The sequence below is a fragment of the Aythya fuligula genome, chromosome 1, assembly GCF_009819795.1.
Source record: "Aythya fuligula isolate bAytFul2 chromosome 1, bAytFul2.pri, whole genome shotgun sequence".
In the NCBI taxonomy this organism is placed as follows: domain Eukaryota; kingdom Metazoa; phylum Chordata; class Aves; order Anseriformes; family Anatidae; genus Aythya; species Aythya fuligula.
The window spans coordinates 51,290,264-51,311,217 of NC_045559.1; the positions used below are offsets into that span (position 1 = coordinate 51,290,264).

Here is a 20,954-nt window from a genome sequence, read left to right on the forward strand (position 1 = left end):
GACTGAAATAGCCTCCAGATAACAAAAGAAGCAGTTAGAAAGCTCTCTAAAAACATGTTTTGCTGCAAAATAGGAAATGATGAACATTTTCTGTGTTCCTTGTAACTTTTCCAAAATTTTGAGATCTTTGAAATGTCATTATCAAAAAAAAAATAAAAAATACCCAAGCATGTTCATCACAATAGTAAACAGACATGTATTTTTTTACTCAGCTAACTAGTGCTAACTGAAACTTAACAACCTGGCTGGAAGCTTAACCCCATCACTCCAAAAGAAGCAATGTAATACATATAATCCCAGGAAATGTCCACCAAATCATCGGAAATGAGGTTTTCAGTATATCAAGTCATTTTTTATTTTTCTTTGATCAAGACATAGTTTCTTAAGAGAAATAGTAAGCACACTCGCATATTCCATGACTTACATTATAACCTAATAAAACTAATATCACAATATATAACTATTGTCCAAAAATGCTATTTATTTAAATAGAAGTTTTTCACAAATCTGTATGACTACATACAATAAATTAATTTTAAAGAAATCGAAACAGTAGCTTGAGAGAAAGCAATCACATTACAAAATGCATGTTGACACTGCAAATGATATTAAAGAGTAATTGTTAATAATTTACTACACTATTCAATTAATATCTATTCATATTCAGAATATATGCATGTGTGTATAAACACATGTATGTACATATATTAATGCATACATACATCTACACACATACATATAAACATATTTAAGTACCATCCCAATGCCTGTGCCTTCACATGTTGCTTGTATTTTTAAATTGTATATTGTCTGTAGGAACATTTCCTTATGTGCTGATGAAGCATGTAATGCAAAGCAGTTTGTCTCTGACTAACTTGTGTGCTATTGGACTAGAATGTGAAATAATGGTCCCCTTTTGGGATTATCATAACATCTGTAAGCAAAACATGAGGACTTGCAAAATTTAATAAAAATGTATGATGTCACTCAAACTTTGAAAGATGTATTTTCATATATCTCTTCAACCATGCTGTTTTCCTACAATGCATATGTCAAATTAAAGATATGAATTGTCCCATGGCATCAAAGCTTTCCACAAGTTTTCAAAATCTGATGTCAACAGTTCCTCCTGATTTTTGAAACAGGATGATCTTCATAAAGAAATAATTCTTCAAACCTATTTTGTAAAACATTAGCCAAATAAGTCTATTCTTTCACCTATTGTTATTATTTTCTCAGAAATCAAAATTAGATTTGAAGCAAGAGACTTAAAACTAAAGCTCCTGAATATATATTTATAATTAAAAAATATAAGAAGAATATACATAAATTATTAACACGCTGTGAACAATCAGAAAGCCTGTTTAAAATATTTCATATAGCATCACTATATTTTAGGTTTAATATTGTCTTATCTGTATCAAGATTTGGAGAAAGAAAATTTGTATTTCTAGAGAGTATTTTCAAGAACTAAAAAAAATAAAATAAAATGATAATTAAACAGTTATTCATTTAATTTGAACCTAAGAATGTTGCATATTACATCAACACTGTATCTTCACTATGTTTAGATATTGCAGGTATATTATACAACCCTGTAGGCTAGATGAAAAGGCAAATTATGATAGAACATATCCTTTATCTCAGAATTGATTCATTTTAATAAGTTCAGGAGAGGATGACATTATTTAATTACAAGGTTTTCTTTTTATGTTCAATAGATCCATATTCAGACAAAATCTAGGTTTTCATTTGCTACACTCCCATTGTCTAATAAGTGTATACCATTCATTAATGTCTAAAACAATAAACATCAGAAAATCATACCTGTACAAATACAATAGTTATATTTGCAGCTGATATTTTAATTACTTCCTCAAGATAACGTATAAGAAAATATAAATGATACCTACTGTTTAATTAAGCCATAAAGACTCTTTGCACATAAAAATCAGATATTAAGCTCATTGCTTTCTACCCTTTAACTTATACCTTCTATTTTTTAATTCTTTTTTTTTTTTCTATTTGTATAGTTAAACACAAACTGAAGACACAATAAAGACGAAAGACATTCATCCTACACTTTAACTAGATTATGTCCTAAATATTCATTACCATGATGTGTTCCAGTTTGAAAACCTAAAACTGTTCTAATTGTTTCACTTCCGAGGGCATCCCCTTTCAAAAGTAGTGATTCTGCTATTTAACAGATAACACATGTGTACTTACTATTGATGCTAAGGTTTCTCCTCTCATTTCCCTCTTTAAAGAAATAAAGTGGGAAACTTTTTTTTTTTTTTTAATATATATATATTTGTTTAGTAATTTATGAAGGAGATGGAGTGAAGTTCTGCCAAAGTACTAGCTACCTGTCTGTAAAGGTAAAGGGCTTAAATAGAGGAAGTTTATTTCCAACATGCAATGAACTGGTCTGTATTCTCTGTTGATTTAGAATATGTTGTCCACAAAATTTATGAATACAGAGTAAAATCATTTCAACTTCTTGTTACAGAAATAACTCCCACTCTGGAACAGACACAAGGCAATTTTTTCCAGGCAAGAGAGGAAGAAATGGTCAAAAGGTGTGAGAGGGGAAATAGGAAATGAATTTTTCTGTGAATGAGGGCAGAAATGACTGGTAACACAACTGTGAAATCACCATGCAGGTGGACAGTGGATAACATACAGAATGTTAATCCAAATTCTAAATATAGAAGCTCTGAATTCTGGTCAACAGTATCTCAGGTTGACAGTATCTACATATTAGTAAACACCCTGTGCTGCACCCTTGATTCTAATTCACAACCTAGTGTTTTCTGGCTATGTCATCTATAGTATCAATACCTCAGGTAGAAGAACAATTTTGTATTCTGATCAAGCAGAATAGCATTGCTTGTCTTCTTGAAGGCTCTGCAGATCGCATGTAAGCTCCCAACATAAAGTTACTGACAAAAAATAATGTTTATTGGCTGGCCAAAGGACTACAATCTTCCTTAACATGAAAAACAAAGCATGGCACTACAATGCTTGCATTTTGATGTAAATTTCAATAATATTTTGCATACATACACTCGCTTTCCACAATGAACCAAATGTCTAAAGGCAGAAACAGATAAAATAGTGGCAGGAAAGGTAGGCTAAACCTGCACTAACTAACTAAGGTACTGAGCCTGAGATTAAGTTTCTTTCTTTGATACGGCTTTGAACAGTCACACTACTGCTTCTAAGCTTTGGACATCCATGTTTTTGTTTGTTTGTTTCCACGCAGTCTGTATGTTCTATTTATTCAGCATATGATGGCTTTTGCATATGGTGGCATATGAGGATATGCCACTGGAACAGATACGATAAAATGGAAATACTAAATAAGGTACCATATACATGTACACAGACTCTTCATATTCTATGTAAATTCATAGAATCATTAAGGTTGGAAGAGACCTTCAAGATCATCTGGTCCAACCATCACCCTCCTACAAATGTCCCCCAGTAAACCATGTCCCTAAGGGCCAGGTACAATGTTTCCTTGAACACCCCCAGAGACGGTGAGCTTGAATGCAAGGCAAACAGGTACAAACTCATTTTTCCCTTTCAAAATTTCCCAAGAATTGCTTCCAGCCAAATCTGAGCATGGACTCATGAATGTGAGGCAAATTTGGACTTACATATGGCTAGGTTAATTGACAAGATTCCAGTTTAGGTATACTTGGCTCAATTGCACACCTGCCTAAGTAAAGTTCTGAATTCGATCACCGTTTAGACAATGTTAATAGAGTATTATCATTTTTTCTTTTACTTTGTGGGGTTGGGAATGATGAGGCATTGTATGGCTATGTCATTGAAAAAGATACAGTGACAGAGGTGACTGCTTTCTGAGCACAGGATTGAGTTGCAAAAGAAACTAAAACAGTCAAAAAAAATGTCTCCAGAAGGTATTTTAAATAGTCAAACTTGGCCTTATCCTACCCATATTGAAATCAAGGAGAGTTTTACCATCAATCTCAACAGTAAAAGGACTAAAACAGTATTTATGGACTTCTGGAATCTTATATTTGCATGCTGAAGTTTTGTATTCTGTCAAATGTTTTTTGTATTCTGTCAAATGTTGGACTTTTAGGGAATATTTATTAAAGTAAATTCCTTTAAATAACATTATCAATCATCAGGAATTAATAGGTAGTTTGAGAAAAGGTAACTATGAAATGAAGAATTTGAATTGATATTTCATTTAAAAAATTTTATTCTAGCTATTTTATACTTCTGCTTATATGCTTATATGTTCTTGAAAGTAAATTAATAAAAATAATAATAAAAAAATTAATTAGGCACCAGTTCATTATGAATTAATCTCAAGGAGCACACCCCCTCAAATGAATTGAAATTGCAAAGCTTCACTGCTGTAACTTGAGACACTGAGGAACAGATAAGGACCTTAAATTCCTGCCTGCCTCAATTTCTTCGTATTGTACATTTCAAGTAGGCTTGCTTAAAAGACATTGGGAGATATATATGCTTATATGCATACAGACAAAATGAAATTCTTGTTCATACCTTCAAAGTAACCAGCATTTGCAGGCCATGTCTTCCTTGGTGGTTTCACATGGAGATGTTTATTTTCATTGTTTTTGAACAACGCCAGGCGCACAGCTGGGTCTAGACGACAAGAACAAGTTAAAATCAAAGGTCAGACCTGGCTCATTCATTCCTTCAAGCAGTTTTTCACCTTTTAGCCACTTAATAAGTGAAAAGACATTTAAAAGTAGGTTTTATATTCACAAAGGATTACATTTTCTAAAATAAAGAAACATAAATACATGTGCAACTGAGAAGCAAAGTTACTGTTCTTCAGGTTTTTAACACCATTGACCATTATTTAGCTAGCTAGCTCATCTCCAAACTAAAGTAATTTCTAAAGCATATATTTGCATAAAATATTTAAAAGAATCTGTTTTTAGAGCTTGAAACTCAATCAGAAATATTAACAGAGTATATGCCAAGGATTATTTCTAGAAGTTTTTTTTCATAAGCATTCAAATCAAGTTATTTGCAGCTAAAAATGTTATTTGCACCTAACCATGAGACAGTTTATTAGTTTATTTTTTGAGGCTAAACTAGCAGATAATAAACCAAGTTTCTTCCATGTCCCCTCCTGACCAAAATAAAGACTCCAAAAGTCTATAGGCTCATCTACATGACACAGAACAAAATCTTGATTAGTTTCATGTGTTATTTTGAAAACGTTGCAAAGTTGAGCACAGAATGTATATAAATTCAAATAATACAGGTTCCTAAACTGTAAAAATATAAAAAGAGTAACTAACAAAAGCTGAACTAATGCAAAATCACACATATCAGGCAAGGCAACTTCCATGAATTTCCTACGTGAAAGAAGAATTGTTTGCTTGACATTGAGAGAAGGTAAGAGTTTAAGGCAAACAGTGGTTTATAAAGAATGTGAGAATTCTATGCTGAGCAGAAGAAATCAGTCAGTTTAAGAAAAAAAAAAAAAAAAAAGTAAGAAAAAATAGGACTGGGAAGAAAAGCAGATATATAACAAGGAGCAAAAGCATATAGGGTTTTGTAGGTAAGGCACTGTGGATGACATGAGTGACAGAAAGACAAAGGAAAACTGAAAAATGTTTCCAATGGTTAAAAGAAGACAATAGCACAAGCAGACAAATACACACTCCATACTATCTGAGAAACAATGAGGTTGAAGTAATTTGTCTACAAAGGTGACTGCAAACTTTCAAAAAGACTAGAACATAATAACAAGTGAAAGCCTAGCAACAGAATTAAGCAAGAAGTAGACGTGTTAAGGAAAGGATCTAAATTTTCACTAAGACTGCAAATGTAGCAAAACTGAGTATGTGAGACACTGCCAGAAGAGAGAGCAGGAAACCAGAGGAGATGGGAAGACTGAAAGAGCATTCAGACAGAATAAATTTACAAGACTAATTATATCTGATGCTCCATTTTGAGCTTGTTATTTGGATGACCTCGTAGCAGATCATCCATGTTTATTGAGAGAGGTTATAAGAGCATCTCTGTATGGATATGTCATGGTCCATAATACTGCAGCAAAGTCAATAGTGTTTTGGTTTGGTTTGGTTTTTGTTTCCTTATTTATGGAAATAAAGAATTGGATTGCTCTGTTAAGTCAGTTTCTTATGAAATTTAACAATTTAAAAAGTTGGTTTTGAACAGATCTCTGCATTTCTAGTACACATTTCAGTTACAAAGTAATGTAACAAAGAGATCCTTTTTAAAAAAATGATTCTTTAAAAAAGTGGAGAGTTCCACTTTTTTTTTTCTTTTTCCTTCAGAAAATTGCCCTCTTGACACAAATAATGAAGATGGAGACATACTACATCTTTACCTTATAATCCTGCATAAGAACTCTAATGGGGTATAGACACTTCTAGAGATAATGCATTGACAAAACATGTCAAAAAATGATGGTATTGGTCAGTCCACATTGTAGCAACTTTTGGTTGACTGAATGCTCTTGATGATGCTAACCTCTCATCAATCAACACACTGGACTAATCAAAGAATAATGGAAAATATGGATGTCCATGTCTTCTTTCCAAGGCAGAATCAGCAATACCTTACATTTGTTATCTCCATTTGTCTAGGAGAAAATCCCTCATCTTTGTGTACGTTTATAGCTTCCCGATCAATCCAGAGGATGCCAGATTTGAAATCATTTTCCTCTACTTTTACTAACTATATCAGATATAAGTTCAGTGAAATAACTAAAGAAGCACAATAAATAAGGTCCACTAAATATTAAAGGTCCAGTAAACAGTTCCACTAAATTTACAGGTAGATCATTAGAATGATTTATGAAGTGGATTATCAGGTTTGTAGATACATTCATTTCATGTAGATGGACTAAGGATGTCTATGTTGGCATGACAATAAATAAAAAATAAAATTGTAGTAACCTGGTGTTCTTCAGTGGAGAAAATGTGTGGGGAAATAGATCACAATAAGATGTGTGATGAAAATATCTTGAAATAATAATAATATACTGCATTTTAAAAGTTCTGTCTGAACTTTTAAATAACAAAAGTTAAAAATATATCGTAACTAAACTATAAGTTACTATCTTGTTTTCTATACTTGCAAGATACGTGGCAGTATGAGCACTATACATAGATGAAAGTATACAAAATATTTTTTGTTAGTACAGTTTTTCTAACACTCATGATACAATGTCGATCAGATACAGAGTTGACAAAAATACTTCTGACTTCCAAAGGTAGTTGCAATAACAACTTTCTTCAATGGACAACCAAAGACAAAGTGTTAAAATTGATTAAAACCTCTTAAGACAAAATAATTGAAGATTTCCAAACTATTTTCAAGTAACAAAATAATTTCTTCAAAAGCACACTATTTTCCTATGTGGGTTATTGAAGTTTTTCCAATATGTTTTAAAAATCTCTCCTCTCCTCTCCCTCCTCGGAAAAGAGGGATATAATAGAAATTATTCTACTAGGAGATTTCTGTCACAAGATTTATCTTCACGTCTTTGCAAAATGATTAAGTAATCTGCTGGGATTTAACACCGTGCCAGACTACTTCAATTTCTACCTACCTGGATCACCTCAACTATTGCCTACAGCTCTTTCGTTATTAAAAATGAGTCTTTTTATCTACCTAGATCCAAATGTAGGCAATATTATAAAGATTAGTTTATAATACCAGTACTTTTCAGTCTTTGAGAGAGACAGGGAAATGAACTGTATGTATGCTTTGATGACAAGCAATCAAATGTTTTAGATTTCACACAGAGAACTGTGAAAGAGTCCAATAGCTCAAAATCATACAAACATCTTCTTGGATTCTGGCACACTCATTTAAATGTGACTTATTAGACAATGATCTGTGCTGGCAATCTAAGAACCAGGGATGTAATTTAATGCACATTGCTTGGCAGACTCCAAATATAGAAGATAAGTTGGGCAAACCCAAGAAATGTTATAGAAACAATATGGAAGGAATAGTTACTGCCTGATCTAGCATCACATTTGTTAAACAACTTCATGATAATATGCTAAACTGAAAAAAGTTAAATGTTTGACGTTCATTTTTTTGTTGTGCAATATCTGTAATTAGAAAAACATAAACATGTATCTGTGCCAACTTTAAAAGAGTTGATAAATTAAAGTAGCACGGTGACAGATGTGCATCTATGAGATAATTCAATTTGTAAATTCACTTGGAAGAAAGACCACATTTTGTTCCCTAATTGAACAGCAATTAGAACAATGGGATTCTCATCTCTGGTTGGAGCTCCCAGATTATTCTGCTATATGGAACACAAAGCAATAACAAAAGTGGCTTTCCTTCTGCTACTAGGAAAATACGGATCAATGGCCATTTACTTAATGTGTAATAAGGAATAATAATATCCTGTAGGTTTTTATTTTGATTGTTGTTAATTTAACAAATTATGTTGTACAATCTGTTTTGGGGCTGTGGGCTTTGTGTTTTTGTGGTGGTTGGTTGTTGTTTTGTTTGTTTGTTTTGTATTGGTATTGCATTGCTGTCTTAAATTCTAAACTAGAAATTAAAAATTATTTGCTAACCTCTATAAAATATTTTAATTTTTCTCTTGTTCTGGGAGTCAAGGCACACTTCAGCTGCTTTTTGCCTTTTTTTTTTTTTTTTTAATAATTATATGACAGCAAGAATTATCATATCATGCTGTCAGTCTCTCCCAAGAGAGTTTCCTTTGGAGAGGGAAAGGTTAAACAAGAATGAATATGGCACTGTAGTAGTGACAAGTTGAAAAACAGACAAGGCTTCCAGCTATCTTAAAAGAAAAAGAAGTTAATATTCAGATGCTAATACAAAGCATCTGAATAACCAAAGAAATTCAAAGTTAAGCAAGAAATTTTGTACTGCTGTGTTAATGCACCTTTGGGAAGCTATAATTGTTATTAGAGATTTTTTAATCACAGTGAAGTCCATTAATTAAAAACTGCTGTGTTTACATTTTTAATTAGAATTTCTTTGGAATTTTATGCACCCATGATAAACAGGAATATTTCTGACATCATACCAGTTTTACTTGGCTGCCAAATTCCTAGTTTCTTGCCCACACTTTTTGTATTATATTACTGTAGAGTAAATGTAGTTGAAGTAGACACAGTGTACATTTGGTATGGTTAAAACACAGGCCACAACTTTATTTAACTACACAAACAAGCATACATAACTGTAGTGGATTAGGGTATAACAGGCCTTAAAGCCATTAGTTGTTGGGACGGGCCTGCTGTAATATAATCATTGCCTGAATCACTGCCTATTATAAGGTTAGGCTACTTTAAGCTCTTCCTTGTAATACAAACCACAGGATTCAGTGCACTTGCTAGTATTCTTATTTTTTCATTACTGAAAAGGTGCATTGCCAGACATATGAGGTAAGATACTTCTCAGTTACTTTTACATCTCTACAGTTTAGACTCTGTATTCCAGCCAGTCACTCTAGGTTTTGCGTATAGACAGTGGAGAATTATAAATTCTTTCACAGTGAGATTCAAGTAGCCTATTTTTGAATGCTGATTTGGAAGGAAATTAACAGTCTTTAATGTGGCTATTTGTTTCCATAAAGGAAAGCAGATGTGAGCTTCTATAATTAACCAAATGAATCCCATTGTGTTTAGCACTGTTGTACTAAGAGAAGATGGAAAATTACCAGAATAAAGGAATAAATACCCACACCTGAGGATTTTCAGAGTCCAAGTTGTTCATGACTGTCTGATTTAAGTTTCAAACCAGCAGATGTCTGGCCATAAAAGAGGAATGGCAAAACACACTGAATGGAGACTAATTCAATACATTGCATTTGTGAATTTCAGGCGAAGGAGTTTCATAGCATTTGGAATCAGACAACACACTCTGACAGGCCGTGTATTCCTACAAAATCTATCAGCATCTGATACATCTGCTGATATTAATAAGATCATTACCACAGAAGAGCTCAGTCACACTTAAATGATGTGTGGAATGATCCTAAAATCTTAGCATAAAAGCTTTAAGTTTATTTGTTATTAGTTGATAAATTTTTGCTTCTCTGAACTTCAAATTTTGCTTTTGAGTCAAACATATATACCAGTAAATGGATATTGCATGGAAAATTGCCTTTTTACCTTTTAATTCACACTTAAGTGGGTTCTGGTTACCTATGTTTAAGAGTGTAGGAAATCTATATTGCTAACAAAATTATTTTACTGTCATTACCATAACTTTAAGAATTTTTAATCAAAAAGCTAAGAAGCAAATGATTGTAATATAACACAGAAGAACTGTAAATTCAAAAGAAAGAACAGCATTGATAATAATAATAAGAAAACCCACAAGATTTAATATGATGCTTCAATAAGGAAGAAGCTCACTTCATAGCAGATGAAGCTGATAAGATGCCAGTTATCAGGCAATATTGGAAATTTCCTGATCTAGAGCTGTCTAGCTTAAGGATAAGGTGTATCTACTCTACCTTTGTAAAGTCCCCAGACTCTCCATGAGACTATGATGCTCCCTGCTCTCACTGCTTCAGAAGAGGTAGTTGATGCTGATGTAAAACTATATGTGGAGATCCTTCTCACATGGGATTATCCCATCAGGATCATTTTCTAGTGTAATAGCTGAGTTTTAGCATCACTTTAAGGAAAAAAACACTAGTTTTAATTGTTAATATCCTATTTGGTCCTTACTGACCAAACAAGTTAGTGTGCTGTATGACATAGAATGGTTGGACTGATATTCTTTGTATTGAAAAGGGCTTGAGTGTGCAACATTTCAGTCATGTTTCCTGGTTCTGGAAATTACACTTCCTGCTTATCTGAGAAAAAGAATGTTATTTCAATGACTGTCAGAGAATTCTATACAGGAAAATTATATAAAAAGGTTATTTTTTGTGCTAGATGTAATACACAAAAATATTCTTTATGAGTTTGTGTCAGGAAGAGAATATTTGAACCTATAAGAACATTATGAAAAAGTTTTTCTTTTAATTTTTTCCAACACTATTGATATACTTCAAGAATATTCCAAGTGATATGTTAAAAAATTCAACACATGCCATACTGAATAATCTGAACAAAGTGAAAGTAAACATATTCAAAACACAACAAAACACACAAATTACAACAAAAATAGGATAGTAAATTTGCTCTGGTCGATCAAACATTTATGACTGGATTAATTACTACTAACATAAACCAGAGAGCATATGGAGAAAAGATTATTTAACCCAATAAGCTCTTTTCATTAAAAAAATTATACACAGGCCACAAAGTGGAACATGTCAGAAAGTCATCTGCATGCAACATATTCACTACCTTTTTTTTTTTTTTTTTTTGGTTAAAGTGGCAAGGCATCATGGGAAGCTCTCAAGACTGAAATAGAATCATTTTAAATTTTTATTCTTTTTTTTCTCTTTCCATAGGAATAAAGCACTGCTTGTTCATTGCATTTTTTTAACTGGATTTGTTTTTATCTAATTAGTCTTAGGCATGATATTTAAATTGCAAAAAAATGTACAAAGAAACACTTTTAATAACTTTATTTGTATGCTGAACTTTTTCCCTTCCAAGAGCGAAATGTCTTTGAGCACTTTCAAAACCAAACACAGAGAGATCTGCAGTTATACAAAGAGGAAAAAGTAACTGTAGCTTCTGATAAAGTTTTAACAAATAAATGAACACTTAAAAAATAAACGTAAATAAAAGTATACTTTCCAAAGGACATTTAACATGATCATTAATTTAGAGTTCAGTCCTATTGTCATCCAGGCTCTTAAATATTTCAACATTTCTTATAGTAGTGGTATTGTATTAATTATTGTTCTTAACACAGTCCATTGACATTTGTATTAGCATATATAATATATATATTGTAGCATATTCTAAGAAGGTTCATTGACATAAGAAGAATCTGAGAAGAACCAAAAGACAATTGCAAAAAGCTGCATAAGTACTATTTATTCTCTAGTGAATATTTAAAAACAACAAAAAAAAATACTATTTCATTTCATATGTATCAAACTGCCATTTTCATAAGTAGTTCTTGCATAATAAAGCAAGCTAGTTATGGAGATGTGAATAACACTACACAAATTTTATTCTAAGGACAAAATTTTAGTCCTAGGAAATAAAATTAAAACTAACCTAAATCAATAATTTTAATCTGATTCCACCAAAATAAGAACATAAGAAACACAGAATACAGAAATAAATATTCCACAACTAGAAAATGAGGTACATGAACAAAAAGAAACAATGTTTCTGTTTAATATAGCTGTCAAATGCTCATTTGAAAAGCCACCACAGAGTTTTTAAAAGTCTGATTATTTTTGATTCCTGAAACAAATTGAGGTCTTTATGGAAACTTAAAGTGTGATTTGTTTTCACCGAATCACACTCCACCTTATTTAAATAAATGTTTACTTTTGGGCAAGCAAACTTCTTAAAAGAGAAAGTCTATTTTGCGATTTAAGAATTACATCATTATATGACATCACTAGAATATTTCTTATCTGTTGACTTACCTACTTTTTTATTACTGTACTTTCTGGGTTTCATTTTATGAGCCCTCTTCAGCATTAGCTGTGCAGTAGAAATGTCTTTAAAACCCCTAGGGCAAGAGAATAACTCACTAAAAATTTCAGATAGTATTAGATCATCTGCATAGTATCATATAATGCACTTTTCAAAGAGAATAGAAGTGTTTATTTTCTTCTTAACTGCAAGGTATGAAACATTCTGAATTACATGGAGACCTGCAACATGAAACTTAAAATTACAATATTATAATATATTAAGCTGGTCTCTCAGATATTTGTAAAAGTAACAATAATTTTTACTTTTGTATAAAGCAGAGTTTACTGAAAAGTGGAAGTTAAAAAGAAGCAAGCTACAACAACTAAATATACTGTACCTATTTCTGGAACAAGCAGAATACTGAAGCTTAACATACCATTCTTCTGAAATTTTTTCTTCTTTTCCAGACCTGAATGAAAATTTCTTTTTTTCTTTCAAGTCAAAGAGCTGTGACACTGTTCCCTTCTCTGAACTGAAACCAAAGTATAGGAACAGTACTGAAAGGTAGGGTCTTGGGAAACTGTTTTGAAGCCTTTATTATCCTGGAAGTTGTTTGTGCCTTTTGAAGCTTGAAAATTATATATATATATATATATATATAAAAATCTATTTCAATACTATACTCCAGGAAGACTTTATCTCAGAGATTAATAAAAGTCTGCAATTAATTTGAAATGTTTACATTTCAATTACTCAAAGCATATTTCAGTTCTTTCTCTCCAAAAGAATGCAGCTGTGTAAGAAATCCTTTTTAATCTTTATCTAGTCTTAGAAATCTATTTCAACATCTACATTGTTATGATGTATGTGAAAAAAATGTTTTATGATATATCATCAAATATACATTCATAAAATACATGTATATATTCATATACTCTTAATAAATGAAAAATAATAACTGTTTTTAGTATACCTGGTTTTAACCAGTGAATACATTTTAGCTCTAGTAATGTCACTTTAATCAACAGCTACAAAAGCAGCAGAAAACAGCCTCAATTTATCTCCCTTTTGATTTTTGTCAAATCCAAATCAACTAAACATAATTGGGGAAAACACACACACAAAAAAAATACTCCCACAAAACAAGCAAATACCTCTTCCTCCCCACCTCCCCCAAATTATTTGACTTACCTTCCATGAAAGTGGAGATTTTCTGGTGAATATAAATGTGGTCTGTCAACATACTGCCAAAGTGCTTGTGGTGATAACTGCAAACTGTTTGAATGTTCACTGGAATTTAAGGGCCTGGAATACTTCTCAGTAAGAGAAATAAAATAAAAATTAAAATTAAAATTAAAAAGTAGTTTATAATTCCTGCAAGATAATTCCTACAATAAACCATGAAAACAATTATTCAAAAAAACATGAATTATGCATATGAACAGACTTTTGAGCATCACCGAGACTGCATGTCTAGAACTTGAAAACATGCAGATAAACCTAAAAGGGTTTGTAGTCCTGTAACAGGATTCTTAACAGTGCTATGCTCATTAGAAACCTTACCTTCAATTAAATAAACAGGGCAAAAAGGTGACTTTAATTATACTTAAAGTCTTTAAATATCAAGAATTATACATTTCTCTCTTTTTAATTGTAGGAAATAAAACATTAGGACATCACGAAATACTGTTTAAGCGAAATACTGTTTAAGGGAAAAAACAAAAACAAACAAAACAAAACAAAACACCACCAACAAAAAAACTTCCAAAACAAAAACTAAAACTTCAAAGTTTATCAAGTAACTAGCAGACATTACAACTCAATGATCTTTAGCTGTTCTGAAAACATTCAGCTGTTGTCATATCTCAGTATTTTTAAAGTAGTGTGTCAACTAGCAATTTTTAATCCATTGCCAAATGTACAGATGAAGAACATCATCTTTTTTTTTCTGCTACTGTGAAGTAAAGTGTTGAAATAAGTCCAAAACAAAGAAAAAATTAAGCAAATGAAAGAAAATCTAGAAGAAAAATTGCATCTGGGGGTGAGGAGGAAGTCTGAGACTTCTAAAAGCAATTGTGTTTTTCAAGTCAATAGGTTGTCTTATTAATCGCCCCGGAATAGCATATCCTTAAGGAATGAATAAAGACAGAATAGTAAAAAGTTGCTGTGACACATTACCTTTGGCCAGTGCAGCTGGTTTGAGAACAGGAGTGTTTTTGAAGGGAAACGGGTGGAATCTAGAGTTAGCCATTCCTTTTCTAATGCAGCCTGTATAAATGAGTAAAGTCAAATAGTGCACTGATAAAATCAGTTTAGTTTTGATAACTTTAAAAAAGTCTCTTTTAAACTGTCTTAGATACTGTTTCAAGTGTTCTCAAGTCGTATATCAGAACTGCCACCTGCAGAGCAATCACACTCAAAACACCTTTGGAGATGCTATGTTGTCTGATTTTATTTAAAATAAATCACATTAAGCATGTTGCTTTGTTATAACCCAAGTTATTAAAAATGACTGTGAAACTCTGAAAAAAATACAGATTAAAGGCCTAAAGATCACAAATAGTCTCATTTTCTGGTTTTTAGTCAATGAGTATTTTATGTCCAGGTGCCAGATTCTGTCAAACTTGTTTTTGCTGAGTTGAACAGATGAATAGATAAATATTCTTCATTGAAATCTGGGGTTGAAAAACTCAAGGCTATATGAAATTATTCTTCAGTTAATCAATTTTATTTTTGATATAATAGAACTATTCACAAACTAAATTAATAGCTTGGAATGAAGAAGAATGCCAGAATTAGTTTTTACTTGGTGTCTCTTAATTCTTTAAGACAGAATTCAGTTTTCTCTCATGAAAACAAAATTTAGATTATGTTTCAAACTCAACCTACAGACAACCTATAATATACAGATAATATACAGATAACCTATTTTTCTTATACATCCATGAGTTCTTTGACCACGTGTTCAATGCATTCTGGTAAGTGAGAATAGTACTTTACTCCCACACAGTAAGTAAATACCTCTGAAGAATTCGGCTTCACTTATACAGGGCTCAGTCATTTAAATGATGTTTGTACTTCATTAGCAAAGAGCCTGGTGTTCATTCTTTCAAAAACGGCTTATTTATAAAACCAGACTACCTTTTCCAATTCACAGACTATTTCAGATTGCACTGATTTCTGACCTTGAAAATCTGAAGCAGTTATCCTAAATCTGGATAACTTACTGTGCAGCTTGAGTAAAGAGGACTTTGCACAGCCTTAGACTACCAAACAAGAAGGCCTTCCATAACCTTTGAAATTCTGAGAGACAAAAGGATGGTATTTCAGTTATTTTGAAACGCTTACTTTGGGTAGTGGTCACATCATTTGGTGATTCTAAAACCAATCTTATTTATAAGTTAACTGTGAACCAGAGTTATTCTTCTTGCATTCAAATAAAATTTGATTTCATTTTCAAGTCTTAAAAAGGATTAATTTTTACATGTTTCATTCCTTGCTTCTGGAATTCTCTGTTCTTTGTTTATAGTATTTTGGGTTTAATTGAAAGCTGGTGTCTCTTTACCAATCTTTCTATTATTGTTTCATGATTAAGATATATATTATCCTTTTTACCCCATCTCCTCTTTCAGACAGTTGCACATGTTGAGGAATTATCTATGCAAACAAACTTCAGAGACATGCAACAAATTAGATGTATCACTATCCTACATGCCTACAAACTACTATCATATCTCACTGCAGTGATTATTTTCATGCTGATAACCACTACATACTTGATTAAAAAAAAAAAAAAAAAAGTCACGGTAAAGTTTTTTCCAGAAGTAGACTGTAGCAAGTTGAATTCCAAAGGCAATCATTTAAGATTGTGAAGTTGTGAATTTGTACAAATCAGATACATAAAACTGATAAGTTTGTATCTCTGCAGAGACAAAACTATTAAATATCAGAATTCTGCAGTTGCCTGGGGTCTGTGGGTAGAATGGTTGAAATGAGTAACTATGAAAAAAGAAGAAAGTCTGACACAAACCAGTGAAAATCAGTGAAATTAGACATTATTCCATCTAGTTCTCTTTGAAGTTACTCTTCATTTGCACTATACAAATCATATTTCTAGCTTTTCATGTAATAGTTTTTAATTTATTTTCTAAGCATGGGCATTTAATCAAGCTGCAAGTAAACTCAGTCTGTGAAAGATTGGTCTTCATCTTTGCTGGTATATAAAGGTATATGAAAATGGAACATTTCTTTAGTATTTTCTCCTGAAAAGAGTCCAGTGGAGGGCCACAAAGATGATACAGGGCCTGGAGCCACTTTCCTATGAGGAAAGGCTGAGAGACCCATGTCTGTTTAGCCTGGAGAAAAGAAGACTGAGAGGGGATCTCATCAATGTGTTTAAATACCTGAGGTGTAGGAGACAGAGGGATTTGGCCAACCTTTTTTCAGTGGTTTGCGGGGACAGGACAAGGGGTAATGGTCACAAGATAGAGCACAGGAAGTTCCACACCAACATGTGAAAGAACTTCTTCACGGTGAGGGTGACGGAGCACTGGAACAGGCTGCCCAGGGAGGCTGTGGAGTCTCCTTCTCTGGAGATACTCAAGGCCCATCTGGACGCCTACCTGGGCAGCCTGCTCTAAGGAAACTGCTTTGGTAAGGGGGTTGGACTGATGATCTTTTGAGGTCCTTTCCAATCCCTTCAATTCTGTGATTCTGTGTGATTCTGTGATTTTTCTCCTCCTCTATTTGCAAAAGAATCAATAGATCTGGAAGAGCAGTAGTTTAGCACTTCTTGCAAATATTAGTCAAATTAATGTGTGTTGTACAATGTGTCCAAGAATGATTTGGGTATTTAAATATCTTACATTAATAGTGAATATAGAATCATAGAATCATTAAGGTTGGAAAAGACCTCCAAAATCATCTGGTCTAATTGTCCACCAATGTCACCCACTAAACCATTTCCCTAGGCACCAGGTCCAAACTTTCCTTAAACACCCCCAGGGATGGTGACTCCACCACCTCCCTGGGCAACCTGTCCCAATGCCTGACTACTCTTTCTGAGAAGAAATGTCGCCTAATTTCCAACCTGAACCTCCTTTGGTTCAACTTGAGGCCATTCCCTCTTGTCCTATCACTAATTATCTACAAGAACCCCAGCTCCCCAAAACTTCCTTTCACATAATTGGAGAGAGCAATGAGGTCTCCCCTGAGCCTCCTCTTCTCCAGACTAAGCAACCCCAGTTCCCTCAGCCACTCCTCACAGGACTTGTGTTCCAGGCCCTTCACCAGCTTCATAGCCCTTCTCTGGACACACTCCAGAGTCTCAGTGTCTGTGAGGGGCCCAAAACTGAACACAGTACTCAAGGTGGGACCTCACCAGAGCAGAATGCAAGGATCACCTTGCAGATTTTGCTGGCCACATTATTCCTGATACAGGCCAGGATTCCATTGGCCTTCTTGGCCACCTGGGCACACTGCCAGCTCATGTTCAGGTGAGCGTCAACTAACACCCCCTGATCCCTTTCCTCTGTACAGCTTTCCAACCACTCTGCACCAGGCCTGTAGCGTTGCATGGGGTTGTTGTGTCCAGAGTGCAGGACTTAGCCATGTTGAATCTCATCTCTTTGGCCTCTGACCATCAACACATTCTGTCTAGATCCCTCTGCAGGGCCTTCCTACCTTCTGGCAGATTGACAGTTTCCCCTAACTTGGTGTTGTCTGCACACTTACTGAGGGTGCACTCAATTCCCTCATCCAAATCATCAATATAGATATTAAAGAGGATGGGCCCCAACACTGACTGGTAACCAGTCACCAGTTGGATTTCATTCTGTTCACCAACACTCTCTGGGCCCAGCCATCCAGCCAGTTTTTAACCCAGCAAAGAGTGTGTACCTGTCCAAACCATGGGCCTCCAGCTTCTCCAGGAGAATACTGTGGGAGACCGTGTCATATGATCCAAGACTGACTGTCAGATTTCAATTGCAAGCTTGAATTCTAGCTATTTGAGTTTCTACCTCTCTGGTGGATATGTCTGCAAAAGAAATCAATAAAATCATGAAACATGAAAACTAATGTTCCACAGTTGTACTCAATTTTGTGGAACAAGACACAGACCAAAATGCAGTACACAGATCAAATCTTTTATACTTGCACCATAATCCAATTAAAGTTCTTTGCTTTTAAAATTCAGGTTGAAACTTTTCTCACAAGTATTTCCCAGTTATTAATGTAATATTCTCCACTGTGTTTTTGTTTCTTATATAATTTATTAAATGAATGTTAGTGTGTTAAGTATTGAAAAGAAGTATCACCAAAAAAAGAAAAGCATGATTCAAAGGTATAAATATTCAAGACCAAAACAAAACAAACAAAACAATGATTTATCATTAAGATTATATCTGCTGATATAAAGCACATTTGGCACTTGTATGCATATACATGTATGTAGCATATTATAAAAATATACCACATTGTCTTTTGCTTTGTCCAACAGAAGTAAATGCATAATTGATTTTTGAACATATGCTCTTCCACTATGTTTATGCCTAGAGATTTTGACAGTACCAACTCAGGGAGCTTCTGTCCATATTTTCCCATAAATACAGTCCTAAATTATAACAAATGCAAAGACTGTAACAGATTTAACAAAAACTAAGGCTAAAATGAGATCAATTTCTATTGAGATTATCCACTTATATTATAACAGAAAAAAAAAAAAAAGCAATCTGAGATGAATTACGAAACAAATAAGATGATAATGCTTGTTTTTATGTTCTATGTAAATTATAGACGTAATATAGGCATATTACTATATTTATTTCTAAGTCAAAGAACTAGTTTAACTCTGAAAGGCCAATATGTTGGCTGTCATGGGGGTTGAAGCTAACCCACATTTCCAAACGTGGTGGACCTCAGAATCACAAGATCAATAATCACCTGACAAAATTATGAATTACATAAAACTTACTCTTTATACCTCTTTCCTTTTTTCTTTTATTTCATCATTAATTCACTTACTGTTTGAAGGACTCCAACACTTTAGCCAGAATAATTGTTTTATTGGTATTTATATAGTGCTTTTATTCATATTGTATTCCAAGATAAAATAGCAAAAATAGCCAACAGGATATAAATAAGCAAAAGAAAATTAATATAAAAAACTCAATGGACTCATGACTAGCCCCTGGAAATGACAATAGAATATGGAGAATGGGAGGATAAAAAAAAAATCAACAATTTTATTTTCAAAAATATTTCCACATTACAATTTCACAGAAATAGTGTGTGGAATTCTTTGCATTTAAAAAAAGATTCACCCAGCAGATCACCTGCCTGGATTTGTCTAACTTGTTTCTGCAGACTTCTGCTACCTTTAGTGATGCAATTTATGTCATTCTCGGTCTTTAACATCATCAGTAAAGAAGGAAAGGTTGGACCTGGCACTTAGGTAAATGGTTTAGTGGAGGGACATTGGTAGTAGCGTGATGGTTGGACCAGATGATCTTGAAAGTCTCTTCCAACCTTAATGATTCTATGAGAGGAACGCAGCAGTTTCTGTGATTCTATGAATGGCCCCTTTTCCAACAGATTTTACAAAATAGCTCCGCTGTCTACGTTCCAAATAGTTTTTGAAGATTAAGACAATATGCAATAAGAGTAAATAAATAAACACTTAGAATTAATCTTTTGAATTGTTTTCTTTATAGAATACAAGTGATGTCTTTGCTTTCTACTTTGTTAGTTTTCAGTTTTTTTTGTTTTTTTTTTTGTTTTTTTTATATTTGTATAGTGCAGTTAAGGGCTTGTATGCTCCAAGAAAGTTAATCAGAAACTTAAAATAAAAAGACAAATGAAACGCTACTTTAATCCAAGGTAGAATGTTCAATAGCATTCTATGATTATTTCAAATAGGCTGACAAAGTCTTATTTTGAGCAATGTGTGCCACAAGAAGAAATACTTTTCCTACTGTTCAACATCTTCTAGGTTAAATGATTGCTCAGGAATTTTGGGTGGTGGGAGTGGGGGATGAGTGGTGAGGAAGAAGGCATCATGTGCTGTATGTTAACCCTGTGGATACTCTCAGTATAAAAGGGCATATGAGAGCAAGTACTATGGTCTGGCCAAAAGTTGTAACTGTCTCTGTTGATTCCTGTCAAACATATTTCACTCTGTGGTACATTTCTTTCAAACATCATGCCACTCTAGGACAACATATTTAATTTCTATCACACTAAACTTAATTTCTGCCTAAGTAAAGGCAGAAGTCAAGTCTTAAGTATTCCTTGCTAAAACTTTATCCTCTAAAAGCATAAATGATTTTAGAAAAACATGTTAGGGAATTATAAATTTTTAGCTCTTATAGCTGACATAGAAGGACCACGTCAGTTTTC

General features: G+C 33.2%; 1 protein-coding gene across 1 annotated transcript in view; it reads right to left on the minus strand.

Moving 5' to 3' along the window:
- The window catches only part of LRRIQ1 (leucine rich repeats and IQ motif containing 1), a 111,853-nt gene that overhangs the window by 39,264 nt on the left and 51,635 nt on the right, over positions 1–20,954 (minus strand). Inside the window, exons 19-23 of the mRNA XM_032208223.1 lie at positions 14,736–14,825; positions 13,749–13,870; positions 12,994–13,089; positions 12,566–12,651; positions 4,552–4,653 (exon numbers count right to left, since the gene is read on the minus strand). Coding sequence (XP_032064114.1) covers positions 4,552–4,653; positions 12,566–12,651; positions 12,994–13,089; positions 13,749–13,870; positions 14,736–14,825 — 496 coding nt within the window. The remainder of the gene's footprint in view (positions 1–4,551; positions 4,654–12,565; positions 12,652–12,993; positions 13,090–13,748; positions 13,871–14,735; positions 14,826–20,954) is intronic.